Genomic DNA, 23901 nt, shown 5'->3' with positions numbered 1-23901 from the left:
GCCTGAGGAGCCCGCGCCGTGCCGCTGGGCCGCCCTTGCCCTCCATGCCGGCCAGGCCCAGCCGACTGCCCCGGACGAGAAGGAACCGCATGAGCTCCCAGCCCAGCCGCCTCCCGGAGCAGCGCCCGCGTCCGCAGCGACGATAAGGCTGGGCCACGGGGGGCTCTGCGGCACCCCCTGCGCTCCCCCTCCCGGCCTACTTGCCCCCCGGCACCGTCTCTCCCACCTGTCAGTGGAGAGCGCTGCCCCAGCCGGCTGTCCCAAGAGCGGGGACCCTTCGGCTGTGCCTGCCCAGCCGCCCTGGTCGTGACCTTCCTGTTAAGTAGCTCCCACGTCCACTTGCCCGTTGAGCCGGTTGATTTACGCAGCTTCTGCGGAGAGGAAGCAACGCAGCGCCTCTGAACTGGTATCGTACCCCCAGTGAGGAGCAGAGTTGTGTGCTGCACTCACACGAGGTTATGTAGAAAGACTTGACTGTTGTTTGTGCTATAACTATGGTGCTCATTCGAGCTGAAGATGCCTAACTGTGGGGAGTCACAGATCCACTGGGGAGATGAGTGATCAAATACAACCTGGCACAAGGAAAAATCAAAGGACCCATCAAGTGAGGATGATGTTGATGCCAGTGTGACGGTCAGCAGTGTGTGTTTAGTGCTGCTGTTCAGGATGAATAGGAAGAAAGGAGACAAAGGATTTGAGAGCCCAAGACCATATAAATTATAAGTATCCATATTTTTTAAAGTTGCTATGCTTGAGACTAATGCACATTTGAAATAGGCTGATCAGTAATTATTTACCTGAGACGGTTAGAACTATTGCTTATGATGTAGCTTGTATTCAGAAAATGTGTGTTGTAGGTGTATGTTTTATTATGTAAATAGACACACGGATAGTGAGTCTGTCAACTGTGCAGTCTTATAAAGATATTTACATTGTGTTCTTCAAACCTCAGAGATCTCTTCACACAGTATCAGCACTCCAGACCATGCTACCATGTTTCATTCTTACGTGTCAAACCCTTTTGACTTAAGGGGTTTTTTATATATAAAGAATGCTTGCATTTGTGACAAGCAGCTTTGTTAAGCAAGTTGTCATTTTTACACATTCATTATTTTGGTTGTAACTAAGCTGTAAAGCAGTTGGTTGTGGATTTCAGGGACTTTATGTATTTCTGTTTATACCTCCATGATTTCTTTATAAATCTGTAACACAAATGTATTTCTAAACAAAATCACTCTCATTATTGTATATATTTTAATGTGTAGGTAATGTCTGAATCCTTCACTGGATGCTAGATTTTATCATTCTCTTGTAGGGAATTTTACTGAACTTGCTCAACTGAAGCGAAGTAACTTTTTAATGCACAGGGCACATAAGTACGTGCATCTCACGTGCGCTGTGGCATGAAGGTTGAATTACTACAAGGTTGTATCTTGAGTCGTAAATAGCACTACTGTAAAGTGGGTGAAGATGCCACGTACTACAGAAAAATTTAGAAGTAACTTCCAGAGTTTTAAAAAAGTTGGAATTATTATTTTATCTCCTATTTTTTAAATCAGAGAGGTTTTTTACCAGGAGTTCTAACAAGTCACTCAAAATTTAAGCAAATGGATTTGGCTTGTTTAAAATACCTATCTTGATGAATATATAACCATTATTTAAAATAATAAATTCTTATGATACACTAATTGTAAAAGCATATACTATATCTTTTTTCTTGTATAGCACTTGCATGCATAAATTATGTATGAGAGTCAACTCAGCACATACATTTTCCACAGGTCTTTGATTGCAAATATTACGGCTGCATGCTGTTTCTAATACTGCACATCACTAAACTTGATTCTATATCATTAGTAATACTATATTTTTACATACTGTTATGTGTTGTTCAAAAGCAGTGTTATCTTCCTGTATTACTAGTAATATACTGGTATGATGCTATATTTGATTTTACTGGACCTTTTCTGACCTTGTCTGCAACTTCTATTCGTTATTTACTTTGGACCATGTAAGAGATGTAGATGATCATGAATTCTTATGCGATATGCAGTAGTTATCTATATGTACATACATCCTGTCTAAGCTCTCTGTTGTTTTTTTTTTTAAACTGAGTTAAAATATTACTTTAAATGCTGGCATTTGTGCAAAACCTTACTTATTTTAAATTATTATTTTTTTTTTCCAGCACAACTCACCAGGTAGTTTGTATCAACAACATAAATTTTCAGAGAAAATCTGTTGTAGTAAGTATTTTTTAATAAAATATGAAAGTAGAAATTCAGAGTCTGGGTTCTTTTCATGATTTGAGAGGAAAAAACTGTACATACTAGCTAATTATGTTGTTCAGCTTCTTTATATTTTATACTTTATAATCTGATGCCTCTTACAAGTCTGTCATTCCCTGAGATGCATCAAATACAGTATCTTCTAATTGTGAACACTTTAATCTTCATAAGGAAAAGCTTTCTAAAAGAAGGTCACTGCATTTTAAATAATTTTACAAAGCAATTTGCAATGCAATGATGTTCAGTAAAATGCTAGCTGATGTTAGGCATAGGGTTATAGAGTTTTCTTGCTTAAATGTGAGTTCACTGGGTGTTTGAAGAGACCTTCACAGTTTCAGGCCTGAAGTCATTCAGGCTTTTTGTGAATTTAGATATCTGCCTAAATGGATTGTGCTTATGTTTTAAAAACTGTTGTCTCAAGTTCAGCTACCAAAACCTGAAACATAGAGGTGAAAAACATAGTGATGCTAGTAACTTGAAATCTAATCAACAAACGCAGATCACTTCCAGTAAAACAAACATGATTATTAGTCATGTTGAAGTTTTTTGCTTTGTTTGGTTTTATTTCACAGCTGGGAAACTTTGCCTGTTAAATGGTGTGAAAGAAAATATATTCCAGACATCTCAAAAGGCAAACCAATTTTCCTTTTTAAATAAAAAATTAACTTTTTTTTTTTCCCTATGATTTTCCTTTGAAATGCATTAATAAGAATTTTTTTAATATATCTCTACTTTGTGAGTTGGTAAAGATTTTATAGAAGGTTTTGATTTGTGTTTTCATAGGGTTATGTGGAACTGACAATATTTCCCACAGTTGCAAACCTGAATAGAATCAAACTGAACAGTAAACAGTGCCGGATTTACAGAGTAAGAGTCAACGATTTAGAAGCAGCTTTCATCTATAATGATCCAACACTGGAGGTTTGTCACCATGAGTCAAAGCAGTAAGTGATGTGTTTAAAACTGCAGATGTAGTGTCTTCTGTTGCTCTTAAGCATGACCTATTTTATTGTACTGGCAAGTTTTACCTGGTAATTTTTGGTATGGTGACTTAATTTTGGGAAAGTATTTCGACAGTAATTTTGACCCCTACGCTATTCTTCTTTAGAATTTTTTCTACTAAGATTTCCTTGTAATTTTTTGTAAAAGTATCAAAAACTTTTTTTCAAGTACTTTATAGGGAGAAAAGTGGTAGATGCCAATAGTATTCTCAGTGCTTTAGAAAACTGTCCTTCTTGTGTATTTTTTCCCTGGTAAGAAAACACCTTTGGCTAAAATGTTTTGTCCTTGATGGACTTTGGGTTTATCTATGCCCAACTTTTACTCTAATTTATTTCAAGAAAATTTGGGTACGTTATAGTGGCGATAGCATTTTGTTTATATTTTTGTAGAGAACATTTTACAGTGGTCCAACTACATTCATATGAGAGTTCCATGTGAGAGGTTTGCAATTAATTTTGGGGTTTGTGGAGGTTTTAAGGGGTTTATTTTTTACTCCACAGTTAGTTAAATCAGTTTGGTTGCATCAGTATAATATTATGTAGACCAAAGCTATTATATTCTGTTAATTTGTCCTGTGAAAATTGTACTGGTTTTTATGATGTGTAATGTCAGACTGGATGATCATTTTTGTTCCTTTCTATTTTTAAACCTAAGAATAGTCATACGGTATCAAAGTTCTTGGGAATGTTTCACATTTTGCTAATAAGATCTTGTAAGAATTATTTCTGATTTTATTTATATGTCTAGATAACCTTATACATAATTAGCTTATTACTTGGAAACAAATAACAGGAATAAGGCAAATCGTGTGACTATATCAGGTTAACTATTGGATTGCTAAATTAAGATGCTTATTACTGACCGTCAGCTGTTTGTTGTGTCCCCTTGGGCAGTGATTGCTCTGAGATATTTGCTAGCTGAAAAGATGGAGAGGGCTCATTAAGCGGCTTCAGAGGTGATATCACCTTGGTTAACTCATAGCTGATGAAGGCAGGTAAGAACTAGCTAGACTATTCTGAAGCAAACTGCAGAGAGTTCATACAGTCCTGCTGGTTAGATTTGTGAGAATAGTGGCATTCTCAAATGATGTAGCTAGATATATAAGAGGTTGTCTACCCATTGCCTTAATGACTAGAGCCTTTGAGATGTTTCTTAGCCCATCTCAGTTTTCAGGTTAAAACTTCTCTGACTGTTGTCTGAAAACTAGAGTATTAAAGATAACTTATGTTGTTCAGTTACTGAGATTCAAGTGCTACTTTTTATCCTAAGTTACACATCACTGGATTCAAACTGTTGGTTTGTGGCAGACACTGTATTCCTTTGTTCATCTCTTATGCAAGAGTTTCAATAATTCAGTTTGCAAATACAATGTTCATTTATATACAACACTGAATTGGATATCAGACTTCTGAAATGTTTTTTGAGTCCTGATACTGAACCACTTGAGCCTATTAATTCTGTAATTCCCATCTGGTTTGTGCCTTAATTTTTTGTTGTTGCTATTGCTCGGTAAGTCCTCATTGCAGGGACTCTTAATTGTTCTGAAGAGCTAGAAAGTAAAGGTTTTTGTCTTTCCAAAGGAATCAAACTTTCAATATTTATTAGCACTGTAGATGACGGTGTAAGTCCTAGAGTGTTATCTAAACTCACTTTGAAATTTGAAAGGAAAAGTTTCAGATTTTTTCACCATCTGATATTGAAGAGCAAGTTTAGAAACATGTCTCTTCCCACATGTTTTGGGGAAATGATATGGGAAGAGATTTTGGTAAAAATCTCGTATCTGGCTTTTGGTAAGAGAAGCACCATGGGCAAATGTTTTCATTAAGTATTCTCTTCTGATCTTACTGTAACTTATGTTTATGTTCTCACACGTTCTTTTGACTGGCTTGGTTGAATTTAGGGTTTGCTAAATTGTTAAACAGCAGCTGATAAGAAATCGCAGAGTCCTTTAGGTTGGAAAGGACCTATTGACCTAGTCCAACCCCCTGCTCAAACAGGGTCAGCTAGAAAAGGCTCCACAGGGCTGTGTCCAGTTGGGTTTTGAGTATCTCGAAGGATGGAAACTGCAGTCTCTCTGGGCATCCTGCTCCAGTGTTTTGATGACTCCCACAGCAGAAAAGCATTTTCTTGTATTCAGATGGAATTTCATGTATTTTAACTTGTGTCCACTGACAGGACCAGAAGCAATGGGCACAAACTCAAACACAGGAGGTTGGTTCCCTCTAAACATCAGGAAACACTTTTTTACTGTGAGGGTGACTGAACACTGGGACAGTTTTCCTGGAGAGGTTGTGAAGTGTCTCCATTCTTGGAGATATTCAAAAGCCATCTAGACGTGCGTGTGGGCAACCAGCTCTAGGTGAACCTGCTTGAGCAGAGAGGTTGGACCAGGTGACCTCCAGAGGTGACCTCAACAATTCTGTGGTTCTGTAATAACTGAATCATGAATAATTTCTGGAAGATGTGAGAAAGGAGCAGCTTTTAAAATGATCAGAGTGAGCACTCCCTTATGTCAAGAAAGGGATCAGGAGAGATAATTCTATCATTTTGAGGAGAAAGTGAGTTTTTGTTTAACGTCTTAGTGGTATAGTAGAACATCATTCTTTCTTCCATAATACCCTGTTTAACAGCAGTGAAGAGAATAGTGCATGCAAAGTGGAATACTGTCTCACACAGGACTACAGTGGCCAGTGGTTTTTACCACTGCAGGCTTTCACAGGGCTATCCAAACTTAATAGAAAGTCTCTATATTTCAGAACTCCTGTGTTATTCATAGTTAGGAAAGACAGAGTTCACCAAATATTTTTAATGAAAAACTAGTATACCTGATTTCTGTATCTCAGAAGTCAAAGGCTATGTTACAGAGTATTAGATATGTATTATTTGCATTGGAGTATCTGGTCAAAACTGGCTGTTGAGCATTGATGGTAGCTAAGTTTTGATTAAACAGAGCACCTCTGCTCTTAAGGCAGAATTACAAACAGAAATGCTGGAAATCTTAAACCTCTAGAATTATTACCTGAAACAATTTGTCAGTGGGTTTCCTCAGCTCTTCTTTACAAAGCAGTGCTTCTAGGGTAGTACTGGTTTGTAGTAATCTTTGTATCTAATAATTCTTAAATGTTGATTTCTAAAAGAATACATAAAGTATGTAGAAAAAGATGTTAATTTAATGGACTCCTACCTGCCTTTTTTATCACAGTTAAAATATTTTACAGACTTTTTACGCCCTTAGTTAGCAACAGAATTCAATTTAAAATGGAAAATTCTTTATTTAAAGCCACTGTAAGTATTTCTTTGGGAAGACTTGCTACAGCATATGTGGCTTGAGAGGTTATGTTTGCTAATAGGAGGTGAAGATCAAGTGAGTGAAGTGGTTTATTGTTGTGCAAATTTTGGCGTGAAAGAAAACATAGTTAAAAGAGGGTTGAGAAAGTCAAAATTAAAGAGAGCTTTATCTATGAAATACAAGCAGTGCCACCTGAAATTGTTCCTGTCTCACCATGATGTTCTTTGCTACTTCTTGGGTGAGATCTTCTGTCAGATCAGTTCTTTGTGTTCTGAATTTGAACATTCAGCTTGTCTTCGGTTCAAGTAATAATTCTGGGTTTTATTATCTATTGATGCAAAAATCAGTGACACGTGGTCTCTGTCATTTCACATTTTCAGTGTTTTAGGTGAAATATTTTTTGGGTCTTGTGTATTGTCATTTTTGCTGAATGACAAAAAAACACTCACTAAAAAGGTAATTAAAAGTTGGTGAATTTTTTAGGTAATGTTAGAAACCTTTAATTAGTTCATTAAATATATTTTCAGCTTTGATGCCATTGCCAGTTTATCCATCAGTCACAAACCATAATTTAATGTAACAACTAAAACTTTCACAGTTTATATGGAAATAAAGATAGTCTTCTATCTTGTAATTTCTTCCTGAGGCTACAGGACATATAGCTTTTTCATATCAGAATAGATGGATGAATTTATGTGACATAATCACTCCTTTCCTGACTAAGCAGATGCTCTAAGGTATAAAACAATTCACATAATTTTACCATGTGTACACAAGGTGGCAGAGAATCCCATTTTGATCATACTTCTAAGGAAGAGTTTGAAATCTTGCAAAGGTTGCAAATAATGTTGGAGAAAGTCTGTTTGGGTCTTAGGGCTGCTGTTGTTGAGTGTTACAGCTGACTCTGTCCTCCTTACCTTCCCTCTTTTCCTTGTAAATTGTTGCATTCTTGATTCTATCAATAAAGGAGAAGTGGGATTTATTTTTCTGGGCTATAGTATAGAGAAATTCCACAGCGTGTTTTCTGACTACTGAGACAAATGCTTGTATTTCAGCCCTATTTATGTCAAAACAGGCAAAGGAGATCTCTGTTTTCTTAATCCTATGTATAAGACTAAACTGTTCAATAGCAGCAGCAAAAGTTTGGGGTTTCAATGCAGTGGTTTGATCTGTGATAAGTGAAGTTTATGGTGATCTTGCTGTTACCTGGTTATGTGCTTTATATATTTCTGTGATAATTATGGTGCAGGGTTGGAAAGCTATTGCATTTTATTATTATTTCATGTAAAGGAAGATACCTTTTGTGTAGCTAGCTAATGTGCACATAACACTTTCCTGTGCATAGGTACTATATTCAGTGTAATTTTAACCTTCGGCAGTGTATACCTGTTCATTCACTAGTTCAGCTCTTTGGGTTTTTTTAACTTGAAGCCTGTAGTTTTTAAACATTAAAAATAAGAAGATATTTTGATATCCTCCAACTTCACTGTTCCTTTAGTTACAAGCAGCAGTAAACTGTGAGAGAGAGCAATGTGGTAGTCTTCAGGGTATGTCTTGCAATATTCTTTCTTCTGAGAAGTCAGTGATCAAGCCTTTAGCCTGTGCACAAAATAAAAAAAATACTGGTGGACTAAGCATATGTTTTGCTGCAATAAATAGCCTTAATTTCTACTGGTATGATGCTTATCTAGTTTAAAATTCATGATAGACTTTGTTAGAAATAAACAGAGGTGTAGAGAACTTTTGAAGCAAGAGATGGCAAAGCCCTTAGCCTTGGTCAAGAATGAAAATTGGGTTTTTCAGTGTGCCAAAGATTCAAATTGTTAATTTATTAATAAATTACCTATACAGGTACATATTTTTAAAGATATATAAAAAATATACTAGGTATAATATATGCTGTATCATATATTTTGGGGTTGGACTCCAAGACCAAGTGCTAATTGTGCCTGGGGAGTAAAGTAGAATAGTAAATAAATTGCAGGTAATGACAGGTCATGAATTACATGTGGATCAAAGAACTTCCTTTGCAAAGTTGATATTAAGTACTGTAAGAATAAATTAGTTTATAGACCATATGTTTGTGCTGTGTAACAGTTAAGTAGCACCTCTGCAGCTAGTAGTGAGGTATGCTATGGAAAGTTGACATGAAGGTATTTGAAATCAATGAATAGCTTTAAAAAATAAGTCTTCACAGGATCACTTGGTTCCAGTTAGTCAACAAGCATGCACTTGGGCTGTAATTATTAGTGCTTTAGGTGAATTCTCATAATAAAATATATATCTACCAGGAAAAAACATGAATGCATATTACTTTTTCATTGTCAATCTACAGTTAGCCTTAGGAAAATTTATCTTTGTTCCTTGGGCCATAACTTTTGATGTGTGCTCTGTTTTTGTTAAAATTACCATATCCAGTTTATTGAGAGTAGTTCAATCTATGAAAAAATTAATCTGTGGTACTGAGCCTTTAATGGATTCCTTTTGCAATGAATCACCCATTTGAATTGGAACACTTCACAAAAACAGAAATATCAGAATAGACTGTTTTCCATAAAATGTTAAGCCCTGTGGAGTCTACCTTTCTTGCTATAAAATAATAATTTTCCTGTCTATGAACCCATTGATGTTCAAAATGGAACCACAAGCTCATCACGATCCTCAAATCTTGGGGAAATTCTCACTGATATATTGAAAAGGTATTCACTATCAGTAACAGTGAATTTTCAGAAGCAGTTTAGATTAAAATTTAAACATTTGAGACCTTACAATCTAACAGAATGTTATTGCTGTTTTCTGTTGCCAATTTCTTTAATTACTAAGATAGTTCTTAGTCATGCAGTCTTTCTTTAAAGAGGATTTTTCCAGTGGTATTTGTTTGCCTTCCTAGGATGCCATTTGGAGACAGCTTAAAGCACCATTGGTTGGGGTGATTATGATCCCATTGACAGTCTCCTATGCCTCAGTAGTAGCACTTCTTTGACCCCTCAGTATGTCAGATCAGGAGCTAAACCAACTGAAAGCTGTCTGCAAGATTGTTTGGGGTTTTTTTCGATTTGGCACTTTCAGCTTCATCACTGCAGGGTTGGATGAACAGTAGTCTCCTTAATGAGTGAGAGAGTAGGAATGCATGGCTGAGACTAGGAGACAGCACTTCACCTAGAGTTTTGTTTTGAGTTGTTCTGGAACCATAGCTGAAGTTATGGTATATTCCACTGTACAAATTGAAGCTTGTGCTTTTAAAACTTGTTGGCATTATATTCTATCTTTAGGTACACTTCAGCTATGAAAAAGGAAAAAATGATTATGTATTAAAACTTGGGATTTGGGTGTTTCTGTGCTCATATGCTCCAATTTACTATTCACGTCCTATTTTCAGAAGGTTCCAAGCAAAGTAGACAAGTTTACTGCTCCTGACATTCCCAGTCTTGGTAGTGGTGCCAGGGAATTTGTGCACTATTATTGCCAAAGATGAAGAACTGCATGAAAATATGTTCTCAATATATTTCAGTCTTTTAGCAAAGTTTTTTAGATGTGGAAGGCTAGGAATATAAGTATGGTGTTTGACATACCTAGAATTACAGGATGATTCTGGCATGGTTATATTATCCTTCAGTCTTCCAAGTAAGGTACTGTAATTTGGGTTGAATGCTGTTTCCTCTGCGGGTGGTGAATAGAGAATGGTTAGATGAAAGTAAAATCCCGCAGTGAGATCATGTCTGCTTTGTGTGGACTTCAGATTCCATGGAAGAGTGGAGTCCGCAGCCAAAAGTTAATTTACTCCATTGTGGTGCAGTAATCCTGCACCTGGGTTGAGGCAATCCCTGGTGTCAGTACAGACTGGGAGATGAAGGAGTTGAGAACAGCCCTGCTGAGAAAGACTTGGGAGTACTGGTGGATGAAGAACTGGACATGAGCCAGCAATGTGCACCCACAGCCAGAAAGCCAACTATGTCCTGAGCTGCATCAACATAAGCGTGGCCAGCAGGTCAAGGGAGGTGAGACCCCACCTGCAGTGCTGTATCCAGCTCTGAGGACCCCAACATAAGAAGGTCAGGGACCTGCTCGAGTGTGTCTAGAGGAGGCCCAGAAGATGATCAGGGGGCTGGAGCACCTCTACTATGAAGAGAGGCTGAGAGTTGGGGTTGTTCAGCCTGTAGAAGAGAAGTCTCTGGGGAGACCTTACTGCAGCCTTTCAATACCTAAAGAAAGTTTATAAGATGGGAACAAACCTTTTTGCAGGGCCTGTTGCAACAGGACAAGGGGTAATGGTTTTAAACTAAAAGAAGGTGGATTTAGGCTAGGTATAAGGAAGAAACTTTTTACAATGAGGGTGGTGAAACACTGGAACAGGTTGACCAGAGAGGTGGTAGATGGCCCAGCCCTAGAAACATTCAAGGTCAGGTTGGACAGGGCTCTGAGCACCCTGATCTAGTTGAAGATGTCCCTGCTCAGTGCAGGGGGCATTGGACTAGATGACCTTTAAAGGTCCCGTTCAACCCCAAATATTCTGTGGTTCTGTGGTAGCGTTATCCTTGATTGTGGCTTTGCCCCCATAGTGGTTGGATTCATCAGTTCTGGGGAAAAAAGGTGGTAATTCAAACAGTTTCTCTTCAGGTGGAGTTGTTTGAGCTTTTGAAGAATTCTGTGTACTAGAGGATTAGACTTGAGAAAGGTTTTGCTTCCATGTTCTACACAGTTTAAAAATCCATTTTGAAAAATTATAAAAGCTATTTCATAGTAATGCAAAAGCAGAGTTATTTTTGAACTTGACTGGTCATCCTCTAGTCTCTGAACATAATCACATTAAATAATAATAAGATAGTATCCTGCTCATAACCACTTTAACAGCAGATATGCATATTCCTGCTCATTTCAGTAGATAAGTTAATGTAAGTCATAACTGAAGTAATGGTATGACTTCAGAATGAAATGTGCAGTCAATTAGCAGCTGATATATAGTAGCTTCAACAGCTCTGATTACAAAAATCAACAGCTCTGATTACAAAAACCTGATTACAAAAATCTGTGTTTGCATGCTAAATAAATGAATTATGGTAACATGTTAAAAAAAATGTTTCTAGAGACTAAAAAGTATATGTATTTCTGTGTTTGTGTATTAAGGCCAAAACTTCAGCATCTAATATTTTATGTGATATTTACAAGTACATAAAATAAAACTGTTCCTATCCATCAAGCTAATGGGGAGGAAAAAACATGGCCAAGCTAAAATCTTACTACATTTAGAAAAACAATATAAAAGCAAAACTGCAGTATATAAGGAGGGAGATCCTCAAGACAGATCTTTAGAATAAACATACAAACTCAATCCAAATTTTAAAAAATATTTTTTTTAATTTCTCTTGCAATAAATGTAAATATTACTCTTATTTGGAAGAAAAGAGCACTGAGCATTTCCATTTAGTTCATTGTGGATTAAGTCTTATTCATCATAGATCAGTTCTGTAAGACCCTAGCTTTAAGTTCTGTTCTTTAAAAACTAGTCTTTACTCCTTTTTTTCCCTCCACCCCTTTAGAAACAAAATACTTGGTTGAACATGCACTATGAAAATCATATAACTTCCAAAGTCGTTCTTTTGTAGTTTAGCATGTACTTTAAGAATTAACTGGGTATTTCTGACAGGAGGAATCTCAACTATTTTTCCAATGCCTATGCTGCCGCAGTCAGTGCTGTGGACCCAGATGCTGGAAATGGAGAACTCTGCATTAAGGTTCCCTCGGAGCTGTGGAAACATGTTGATGGTACAGTAAAGAAACCATACTGAGAAATTAAGATGTCCTAGTGTTGTTAGCTATGAGTTTGCATGAGAAGGTAGTAGATTTAAATAAAAATCATAGCATTACATTATTTTATGAAATGATGGTTATTGTTTCCTTTTTCCTCACCCGTATCTTTCTGTTTGAAGTCTGAAAAATATTTTCATACTTCTTGGTAATATGGAGAAGTGGTTGCAAGCATTCTTGGGTGGTCATGAACCTAGAAGTACACATGAGGAAGTGGGTGTAATGGAGTATATTGGGTGTTAAATTGTAATTTTGAAGCTGCTTACAATATATATGATCCAACAGGAAAAATAATTTACAAGGATATATCTATACACGTCTTTTACTAAAAATATTTTTTTTTCCCATCTAACTTTGAAGAATGGTCATTTTAAAAATGATTTGGTGGTGAAAAGTAGACTACTTTATAAAGTGGTATTCTAGATCCTGGAACAAGGAACTCTTTTAATAAATCACTCTCCAACGTTGATTATTTTCTTACATGGATTTTATTAGTTTCTTGTATTGTTTTCTTACATGGTTTTATCAGTTTTTCCTATGGATTTGTGAGACCTGTGAGAGAATAATAACAACTGTATCATGAAGCTGATTCATGTAGTGTTGTCAGATTACACCTTAATGGGAAAGACACTTCTGTTTGTTTTAATTTTTGTTTAAGGTCCTGTTGTCTTACTTCTAAGTCTAGAAGGGAAAATATTCAAACAGGTATAATTTTTCTTTTTAAAGTTTGGATGCCAAAATATGGTGAGACTTGTTGGATAAATTTCACCATATGCTTGAATTTATTTTCTTGCCAGTCTATTCATAGGTGAGATTTCTGTGAAACTAAACCAAAGCAAAGACACTTAAGTTACAGGAAAATCTTTAACTGTAATAAGAGGTTTTGAGAAACTGCAAATGACAATAACATGTCTTTTAAGAATGTTCCCGTTACATACAGTTTTTATAAAAAATTATTTCAGGAAGGGACAAAGGAGACCATGGTTAGGGTACAATCAGTGTATAAAGATTCTTTACTATTGGGGAGTTGGAAGATGAAATGTAACTCCACTTGCAGTTGCTAATAAAGATTCTTATAAATTCATATCCTGTAAGTTATGCTTAAGAGGTCTCAGTTTAGTAAGCAGTTGAGCAATGCTTTGTAACTAGACCTGGAGGTGCATGAGAATGAAGCAAACACATAATCAAGATCAAGAGTCCAAGACTGAATTATTATTCTGAAATAACATTCATGTAAGGTGTATATACTTACTCCAATTTTGGTCTTGGTGCTGCAGAGTTAAAAGTCCTGAAAGTGCATATAAACTTTTCTCTGGACCAGCCAAAAGGAGGCCTTCATTTTGTGGTACCGAACATGGAGGGCAGCATGGCAGAAAGAGGGGCTCATGTCTTTTCATGTGGTTATCAAAACTCTACAAGGTAAGAAAATTATCTTTATATGTTAGACTGTATTTCTTACAGGAAATGCAACTAATTTTTTTTTTTAAGTTTGAAAAGTACTAAAGCTTAATTTATGCTTGAAAGGAGCTTACCAATGTGAAGTAGCACCTAATGATTAGTAATTAGGATTTCTGGTCTTTATAGCTCAGCAGGAGGTAATGACAAAGAAACTTGTGCTTTATAAAATTACTGTATACTAGGAGTCAGTATGTCAACATTCAAAGTATTTAAGAGTATAGTTTGGAACTGGAGAGAAAAGATATCTGTGAAAAAGAGAGTATAATTGTTAAGTATAATTGTTAACCATTTTTCCCCAATCTTAACCTCCCTAGATTTTGGTTTCCTTGTGTTGATTCATATTCTGAGTTGTGTACCTGGAAACTTGAGTATACTGTAGATGCTGCAATGGTGGCTGTTTCAAACGGAGATTTGGTGGAAACTGTATATACTCATGATATGAGAAAGAAGACTTTTCATTACATGCTGACTATTCCAACTGCAGCTTCTAACATCTCCTTGGCAATAGGACCTTTTGAAATTCTTGTTGATCCATACATGCATGAGGTAATAATCTTCGTAGAGGCCTCTTTTTTTTTTTTTTTTAAAAAAAGTGTTAGTGACTATTTTTATGTTGTAACCAGTATATATTGATCAAGTATGGGTATGTCTAGATATGACCTCCATTAGTACAGTTACATGATAAAACTTATCTAGTAATGCTCTAGTAATGCCTGTATTTAAATTTATGTCCAAGGTAAAGCCTTTAATAGAGCAATAATTCAATTTATGTCTGAATTTATGGGGCTAGTTTAGTTGTAGTTGGTAAAAGCATATTTCTTAAAATATCTTTAAACCCATCCTGTTGCTGGTAGTAGATATAAAATTATTGCTACACAATTGAGTAGTCTTCTGAACTAAAACTGACACTGAGTTTTCATTCTTAACAGATTGCTACCATAATATTGAAGTCCACCAGTTAATATTTACATCTATTGTTTTAGATTTGGTAAGGATGGACTTGGCAGCCAGATTAAGTTACCAGTTTAACTTAAAGAATGGTCTGCATATTCTTCTTTTGAAAACATGAGAGGAAAATACAGGGAAATAGCTATGTTTTGCTTGATCCAAAGACAAACATTGGATTTTAGTCCTCAGCAATGGTATTCTGTTGACTTATTGGTGAGTCATACTCACTGGTGAAAGATAATAACTGTTAAAAAAAAAAACCCAGTTGTTGATATTTGAAAAAAAAAAAGCCATGATAAATTTCTGGAGAGCTTGACTTCTATAGAGCTGACTTGAAGTTATATAGCATTCTCAGCTTGGTTCTTTTGTCACTGCTGAAGTCAGTGTTGTTGGCTGCATCATAGGTTTGTGGAAAAAACAGTAGTATCAAAGGTTACTTGTAGTTTTAGCTGTCACAAGTCTTCTAAACAGTAGCACTGCTTGACTGATTTGAAAATGGCCAAGTCTACTGTATAAAAGAAATACTATCTCCAAAAGACATTGGATTACAAAATCAAAAGAAAAATGTCATGTTTTTAAATGATAGACATTACTGGGTAGACATTGTTACTGTTCTTTATCTGCTAAAAATTATTTTCCTGTTGTTGCTCTTACAATTAAGATGGACTTCCTGGTGCACTTTTCTGCCATTGTGGTCATTATCACAGCTTGAAAATACTTTTTTTTTTTTCTGTTACATTTACAGCAGCTATATGTTTGTTGTGTTGTGGGTTTTTTTCTGCTATATAATATTCTTGATATTTATGGATTTAAATATATTTGTCTTGTATCAAATTTTCCTTTGCTTGTAGGTAACTCACTTCTGCTTACCACAACTTCTCCCATTGCTCAAACATACCACGTCATACCTTCACGAGGTGTTTGAATTTTATGAGGAGATTCTTACCTGTCGCTATCCATACTCTTGTTTCAAGACTGTTTTTATAGATGAAGCTTATGTTGAAGTAGCTGCTTATGCATCCATGAGTATTTTCAGGTTAGTATTTGAGAAAATTACACCTTCTAAATTCACAGGCCTAGAAGCTCTAGATCCAAAACTGTTGAGAAATACGTGAAGCTCTTACTGGTTTTGTAGCCAGAGTTTTAGGCTCTCTGGTTTGAAAAGAATGGCTTTTGTTGACATTACAGGCTTTTAATACCATTTCTAATTTTATATGCTATAAAGGTGTTGCATTTATATCTTCTTTAAGAAACAATTGGCAGTGTCTTCCTCTCTAAATTAGAAATACCATGTATGAAATATTAAGATCAAATTAAGTGCAGAAGTTTGACTATGTTTTATTTTTCTTCAGCTGGGGTAATGTACCAGGAATCCAAGAGAGTTTCACCAGTTAAAAAGAAAACTACTTTGCCTCTACACATAGAGTTGTTTATAGATGATAATAGCAGGAGATCTGCCTGGCTTAAGGGTATTAAATAAAAGATGTTACTATCTCATTGGAAAACCACTGAAGGAAGTATTTGTTTTGGCTTTTAAAGCAAGATCTCTAGTTTGTTTCTTTGGAACTGGAGTTCATATTGTGTTACTTTCTTTTTATGGGGGTCCAGCACAAATCTCTTACACAGCGCAATGATTATAGATGAAACACCACTGACAAGGAGGTGCTTAGCACAGGCCCTGGCCCAGCAGTTCTTCGGATGCTTTATATCCAGAATGTCCTGGTAAGTATTTTACCATTATACTCTCTAGAAAATGGGAAAAATCTAGGAAACTAAAACTTTAATTTACATGTTGCATTTTTTCAGAAGAATAAGTGAAATGGTAACTGTAGAAGAAAGGAAAAAAAAAAAAGAGAAATAATAAAACCTGCTCGATAAATGAAAATCCATGAGTGTTTGTTGTTTGTTTGTTTGAAAGGAGAATGTGAGATGTAAAGGTTCCAAAGACTGCAGAGATTGAACATGTCTTCTCTCAGAAATTAATGCTATTGAATGTCGTAGTGGGCTTTGGCACCTGGAGATTTTAGAAGGAAGAGTCTTTTGTATCATCAGTAAAATTTCTGTCAGATATTTTGGATATGAAGAAGTGTAGCTGGCATAGGAAGTACTTGTGGAGTGCAGAACTAATAAGTTACGAAATTCAGGGAGAGGAATGCAGAAATTAGTGTGAAATGCACAAATCCATTGGTGTGGTAAGCTGCCTGTAACTCCATCTCAGAAAATCTCTCCCTACTGGCTCTTGCAGTTCTGATCAGTATTTATTTTAAAGCCTTTTACATATACTTTACATATCAGATACAAGTAGCCTATTACTTTTTTTCATGGCAAAAGTGTAAGTTCCAGAGTATCCTTGGCTTAAAAAAAGAGAAATCAATGTGGTTTTAAATAGCTGTTTGTACTATTATAATTTCTCTTGCTCGTCCTTATTTCTAGCCTACTTTCATGGTGAAGACAATTTTTTCCTCTCTAACAATGACTCCCTTTATTTATGTCTTTATTCACTTTATCATAGCCTGTATGTCATTCTTATGTTTAGAATTCTGATTCATGGTCATTTTTAGGTTTTGTCCATATTTTTCTCTCTTAGAACATAATTCTCAGAACAGGTGTTTATAAATGGGTGTCCACCAGAGTGTGAGATAGGTATTTTGTCTGCTTGCTGTCCAGAACTTCTCCATTGTATTGAGATGTTTATCAGCAAGCAACAATCATACAGATTAGCAGTTATTTTGAATTTAATGTCCATATCCCCTGCTCTGTTGTTACTATTTCAGCTAAATAGTTTGCTTTTATATTTTAATCGGGGCTTCTGTGGTAGAAGTTGAGTTTTCACTCCTTTTCAGTTTCATCATCCCCATCCAGGTTCCAAGTTAGATATATAAATTGGTTCACAGCTCATCAGACTCCTGTTGACTTAGAGAAGTTATATAACCTGCTGAAATTTGTGGCTGTTTTGAGCTGGTCAGAAATACCATCCCTTACAAAATACCTTCGGAAGTGTTGTAATTCATGCTGCTTTCTTAATACAGGTCAGATGAATGGGTGCTAAAGGGAATCTCTGGTTATATTTATGGCCTTTGGATGAAAAAAACCTTTGGTGTTAATGAGTATCGTCACTGGATTAAGCAGGTAAACAAGATAATAGTATTTTTTTAATCTTTCAAACATTTTACATCAAAGAAGATGCAATGTAAAACCAGAATATGATGCAGATTTGCACTGCAACTTAAAGAAATGTTTAGCAGCGACAAAACTTAAAGCTGAAATATTTTTGCTGCTTGCTGCAAGGAAAAACACCAAACAATCAAAATATGTTTCTGTGATTGCCTAATGAATAATAATTTTCATGGTCTCTCTGTGCAATTAGTTTTTGTTTGGGCTTTTGCAAAAAAAATAGAAAAAGTAAAAAAAAGATTGTACTTTTTTGAACACTTAGAGTAGAATATGGGATTCATAAGGAGATGTGTTTGGTAAATTCTGTTACGCTGTGATGGCCATCCATATAGCTCAGAAGGGCTCCAGTGTTAGCTTGAATCAGTAGTGGATTAAATAGCTTTTAGTGTTGTTTAAGTACTAAATGAAATAATGAAACAGTAAAAAATCTCTGTTGAAGGGATTTCTTGTCTTGGCAAAGAATTTTCTGTCTATACCTTACATTTCAGAATGTAATGTTCCGAGACAGTCACTTTCTAGTGATAGCAGCAGTGACTCCTCATTCTTCGCCAGTAATATTCATGCACAGAAAGATGTTTATTTTCTTCTTCTTCCTCTCAACACTTCCTCATACTTTTCCATTCCAAAAACTAGATTTCTAACCCCATGGGTTCCGTTTACATCTCTCACTCACATGGGGACCCAATACCATATCCTTATCTGCCTAATGTCCATTCAGCTCACCAGTCATGTGCTGTCTGTGCTAAAGTGTGGGTGCTACAGAGAACAGCAAAACTGGATGAAGGTCTGTCTCGAGAGTTCGGTGCTACATGCAGCAGAAGTTGCTTCTGGATATCAGTTGCTCATGCTCTTCCCTATGAGTTAGCTAAGTGCTTCCACATAAAACTGAGAGGTGCTACTGTCACAGCCTCCAGTTTTGCCTTTACTGCTTTGAATGTATCAAGATAGGAAAGTGTGTAAGATTATATGAATTGATCAACATTTGGAAATCCCTTGACTGACATTGGGTTGCAGACAGACGTCAATTAACTCTCCCTGTGCTCAAGCTGACCCTATTTGTTTCAAAAGCCGTGTTGGGTGATAGTGAGCCCATGCAAACATCCTGCCTTGAAGTGTGCTCATTAAAATGGGCAGAACACGGCACAAATTCAAACTTGTTCTGCTTCAGAGCTGGGCTTCTGTCTGGCTTGGGCATGGGTAAAGGTGATTTTCTATATGCTGCAGTATACTGTGTAGGCATACCCAGTATTAATTTACAGTGCAAGGAAATGGTGATCACCTTTATTTCTTTTGGTCAAATACAGCTAACTTATTGAACAATAAAACTCTTCAGACATAGTTAAATATTGTTGTGAGTTGACCCATAATCCAGACTCCAGAACAAGTAGTAACTGCTAATTTCTACTGTTTTATTTTTGTTTGCCATGCTGAGGAACATACCTGATTTTAAAATGCTCTCCGTGTTTGTAAATAAGTTTAATTAGGAGTTATGGCTTGAACAATGGTATGAAAAGCTTTCCTGTCTTCTTTGAATAATTTCTCTACTTTTTTAAATTGTTTGCTTATGTACATTTTAGGAGTTAGATCAAATAGTGGCATATGAACTGAAGACTGGTGGAGTTTTACTGCATCCAATATTCGGAGGAGGAAAAGAGAAAGACAAGTATGTTTATTTAAGCCGCAAGTCATTACAGGGTATGTTTTTATGGGGCCATTAATATATGCCTTGGGTGTGTTGTGTAGCACAAGGCCAAAGGCTGAAGATCTACAGCTGCCCAAGGCATGTATTACCAGTCTCATAAAGTATGTCTTGAATATATTGTATCACTGCTAGTTTTTTGGTTTTTTTCACCTTAAATCTTGAAAGGAATTACGTATAATGAATGTTTTCAATGCTGTTATGAAACTACTTTTTAGTAAGAGTTTGAGAGAGAGTATGAAGCCAGAATTTTGATCTGAGCTATTTTTGAAGTGGTTAGTAATCTTTAGGCTTTTTACAGTATCATCAATTTTCTTTTTCTTTGCTCTTTTTTCTTTCCACTCTCACCTTGCAATCATACTGAAATTTCTTAATCAGTTGGAAAAAAAAGTATTATGTTAGTCATCTGTGAAGTACCATTGGTAACTGTGAACTAGCTGGGTTTGTATTTTTCCCATACCTGTAGCTTCAGTATTGCTGGCTTAGGAATTTTCCCCTTACCTCTTTTGTGATACTCTGTACTGATTAGTGCTAACCACTGGAGGTAGAAGAATATTACTAGAAGTCAGATCAGTAAGTTGATCCAGGTTTCACTGACAACCTTTTGCTGGGTTTTTCTTTTCTTGGCTAAATTAATCTAGTTATGACACAGCCTCACAAATTGTCGCTCTTTGCACACACTGCTCATGAGTTTCCAAAAGTGTGAGGTTGAGCATGTGCAGGTGGAGAATATGTGTAGTTCTAAGTCTTTACTGTAGAAGTCCCTGTATTATGAAAATACAACCGAAATTGACTGCAGCAGTCGTTCTTTTGCATTCAAGTGTGTGCAAATCCAGATTTTGTTAATTTAAAATTAAAACTCTGGGTTTAGAACTGAATGAAGCATACAAATAACCCATTTATAAAAAGATCACTATTCAGATTTTGAGAGATGAAAAAGAACAAAGTGTTTTCTGAAATCAGGAGTAGGACATGCTGGTTTCCCAGCCACGTGAATCCTCAGCATGAGGATGTTGACAGTTATGAATGTAGCTTCTCCATCTGTATGCATGCCAAGCTATTACTCAGTTCCATTTGTCTGCCCATGATGGATTTTGATTTAGTTTACTATTTTATTCTTCCAAGTAGTGAAGCAGACCAAGTACCTAGATGCTTTTGTTACATATACCTCTGAAAAGCAAGTTACAGCTAGCAGCAGTCATTTTAAAGCATCCTGTTGGTGACGATGATTTTTTTTTTTAAGGAAAATTTGGGGTACTGAATTAGGTCTTGGCAGACTTTTTAATTGCCAGCATTACAATTTGTCAACATAGTCCCCTGTACAGAGAAACTAAATTTACATTAATAGGATCAGATGAAATTAGAAATAGGAACTAGATGAAACTTTAAAAAAGGAAATTCACTGAAGTAAAAGTATCTAGCAGTTGCATTAATTTTATTGTTTTTATTCTAGAATTGTACACAAATAATTGACAAAATCCTGTTCTAATGCTCTTAAATGTATGTTTCCTCTATGACGTATGGCTGTTAGACACTGAGTTCTACAGCTATTTCATTACTTCATTGTATTACAGCATGTTAATAATAACCATAACATCACTTAAGTGTAAATTACAACATCCTGTTTCTTGTAGATTGCAAAGTTGCCTTGTATGTAAATTAAGTATATGCTCCTGACCCTAGAAAAACTGTCCGATACAGTTTTTATATTTCTTTGTTCTGGCTGTTGTGATATGGTTTCCTGCAAACATATTTGTGTTGCAACAGTCCCAATTAATACCTGGAGAAGAGTTAATTAATAATCCCATTTTTCAACTAAATTAGAATATAGAAATAAATCATTGTGGAAAAAAGGACTTTCTAACACTTGAATTAATTTCTGTGCAACATACAGATTCTTCCTGTTTATGTCTGGTGAAACAGACACTGCTCTCCAGAGCACTTATTTTAAGAGAAGAAATCCCAGAGCTTGGGAAAATGAGAGAAAGGAAATTGCAGGTTAACTGCTGTGTGGATGAAAGCTTCATATTTTAAGTTTTCATTTTGTGTTCTTCCCTCTCAGATTTTGGTTTTCAGTCTTTGATTGTACTGGTACAGTCTTATTGTAAAAATGAAGATCCTCAAGGAATTTATATAGATATCTTTTAAATGGAAGAAGAATACTGACAGGTTTATATTGAATGACCAGTGTGTTCGAGAGCATGAGCATTATAAATTTCCACTGAAGAGCTAGTTCAATTTTCACTTTGACAAAGGTTCTAGGTCCATGTTTCTAATTCTCATTTGATGCCAATTCAATAAAAGTTTTAGAAATATAATGGTTGAAGAACAATATTTATACATTTTTTCCCATTATATTTAACAAACTACAAAATGTAACTGTCAGATGCAAACTTGCCTCAGTCTTGATTTGTAGTTAAATAGTTGCCAGTACCAAAATCAATCAACATGTACTAAATTTAAGAAGGCCAAGAATGTGGGTCCTGGCTTGACTGTAATTTTCTACAAAAGAATCTTAAGTCAATCAACTGTATAATTTGAAGCTGGATAAATAGTTCTTATACTGCGACCAAATTATTATATAATGTCTGAGCCACAACCTCAGTTTCCTCCTTGCATTTCAATTCTTTCATGGTTGCTAAACCTTCCCTACCTTGGAATAGAGAAGTATCCAAAATAACAGGGACAATTTTGATAAGGAGAACTTTAGCAATTGCCTATCAACTAGAAACAGTAAGTAGTAAACAAAAGTACCTTCTTGTTCATCTACTTATTATACCTAAGAAGGGTAGTACTTGCTTAAATTTAGGAATACTTTTCTTTTTGTATCATCTTAAGATGTTTAAACAGACATCATGAGTAAAGTCAAGGGAGTCTCCCAGTAAACAGAAAGATGGAAAAAAATATTAATGTGTCATAGCTACTTTGGTTCTTGCCATCTCCTGAAATCTTAAGTGCTGCAGATAAGGAGCTAAGTGCTGGTCCTGTCCTGGCAGAACACTTCTTCCTTGCATACGTCTTTCAACTGCATGGAAAGATTGGTCAAAATTAAAATGGTTTGTTAATAGGTCTTTGAAGGTTCTGGAAGACCAGTCTTTTCCTGAGGTAGCTGACATGAAAGATCAGGTTTATAGCACCTATCTTTGATTATTACAATTAGGGAATTATTTCATTCTGTCTTGCAGCGTCTTCTAAAGTCTTTGGACAAATCAGGTATCTAGTCCATCTGGTTTAGTTAGGTTACCTATAAGAGAGAATCATGGGAAGAATCCAGTTTTGAGCCCAGAAGTTTTAAGTAGTTGGCATTTTCTGTGTCACAATGGCTGATTTGCTATTCTCCATCAACCAGCATAAAATAAGTCTGGATTCCCACTTCTTAAGTTGGCCTGATGCGTCCAGTTTCTTCAGATGTTTGTTATTCATTCATGGAAAACTCAAATGTTCTGTGAAAAGGACCGAAAGAAAAAACATAGCACAACAAAATACAGTTGCCACATGATTGGTTCATCAATAAAATAAAGTCAGACTTGTAATTATCTCCACTTCTAAGTCATTGAAAGGGGGCAAAAGGTCTGGGGTTTTTTGAGAATTACAGTATTACAGCTACTTTTCTAGTTTGAAACTGGACTATAGGTCAGAAATGTTCTGAAATGTATAACTTGTGGAGAAAATTAATTTTAAAGCTCAGCAAGATTAAGGGGTTTTGTGTTTTATTGCTGTACAGCCACTACAGCTATCCAGAAATCAGTTCTGTTTTTAAAAGTTTCAGGGTTTCACCATTTGTTTGTCTTCTGATATGGAATGAACTCAAACTATTTAAAGTGTTTTGCTTACAGACATAAAGGATATGTGTGAAGGAGCACCACAGATAGTTCAAGTTATGGAAACAGTGTGGCAACTGTAACATGATGCTCTGCCTAGTCTTCCTTGGCATGTTATCTGATTTAGAAGATGTCAGTTTGCCAAAGTATTGGAAGCATAAAGTTGCTAACTAAAATAAAACCCAAACAATTCCTTTGGCTCATTGTGTGAAAGTTTGCTGTGAATTTTAAAACTCTTACTTTTCCTTAATTGAAACAATAATTTGTTTAAATATAAAAGATTCACTATGTAAAGTCACTTTTAATTGGAAGCTGATCAGGGAGAATATTAATTAGTGAGTAATTTCTAGATTCAAGTCACAGATTCCTTGCTGTTGTTGCTGCTGTCTTTACAGTAATACACAATATGTATTACCT

General features: G+C 35.8%; 1 protein-coding gene across 3 annotated transcripts in view; it reads left to right on the top strand.

The window, feature by feature from the left end:
* Positions 1–6: 6 nt before the first annotated feature.
* Positions 7–23901, top strand: part of TAF2 (TATA-box binding protein associated factor 2) — a 62668-nt gene continuing 38773 nt past the window's right edge. For 2 of the 3 annotated variants that reach the window (XM_026842108.1, XM_026842107.1), the window contains exons 1-10: positions 7–719; positions 2192–2246; positions 3072–3232; positions 12224–12342; positions 13662–13803; positions 14157–14388; positions 15642–15826; positions 16399–16512; positions 17820–17919; positions 19542–19627. In XM_026842108.1, the coding sequence (XP_026697909.1) occupies positions 667–719; positions 2192–2246; positions 3072–3232; positions 12224–12342; positions 13662–13803; positions 14157–14388; positions 15642–15826; positions 16399–16512; positions 17820–17919; positions 19542–19627 (1247 nt within the window). In that variant the 5' untranslated portion in view covers positions 7–666. Of the gene's footprint in view, positions 720–2191; positions 2247–3071; positions 3233–12223; positions 12343–13661; positions 13804–14156; positions 14389–15641; positions 15827–16398; positions 16513–17819; positions 17920–19541; positions 19628–23901 lie in introns of those variants that run through there. The other variant, XM_026842110.1, reaches the window with a different exon arrangement.

The sequence above is a fragment of the Athene cunicularia genome (assembly GCF_003259725.1).
Source record: "Athene cunicularia isolate RWA chromosome 2 unlocalized genomic scaffold, athCun1 chr2_part1, whole genome shotgun sequence".
Lineage (NCBI taxonomy): Eukaryota > Metazoa > Chordata > Aves > Strigiformes > Strigidae > Athene > Athene cunicularia.
This window is presented reverse-complemented; position numbering and strand designations above follow the sequence as displayed.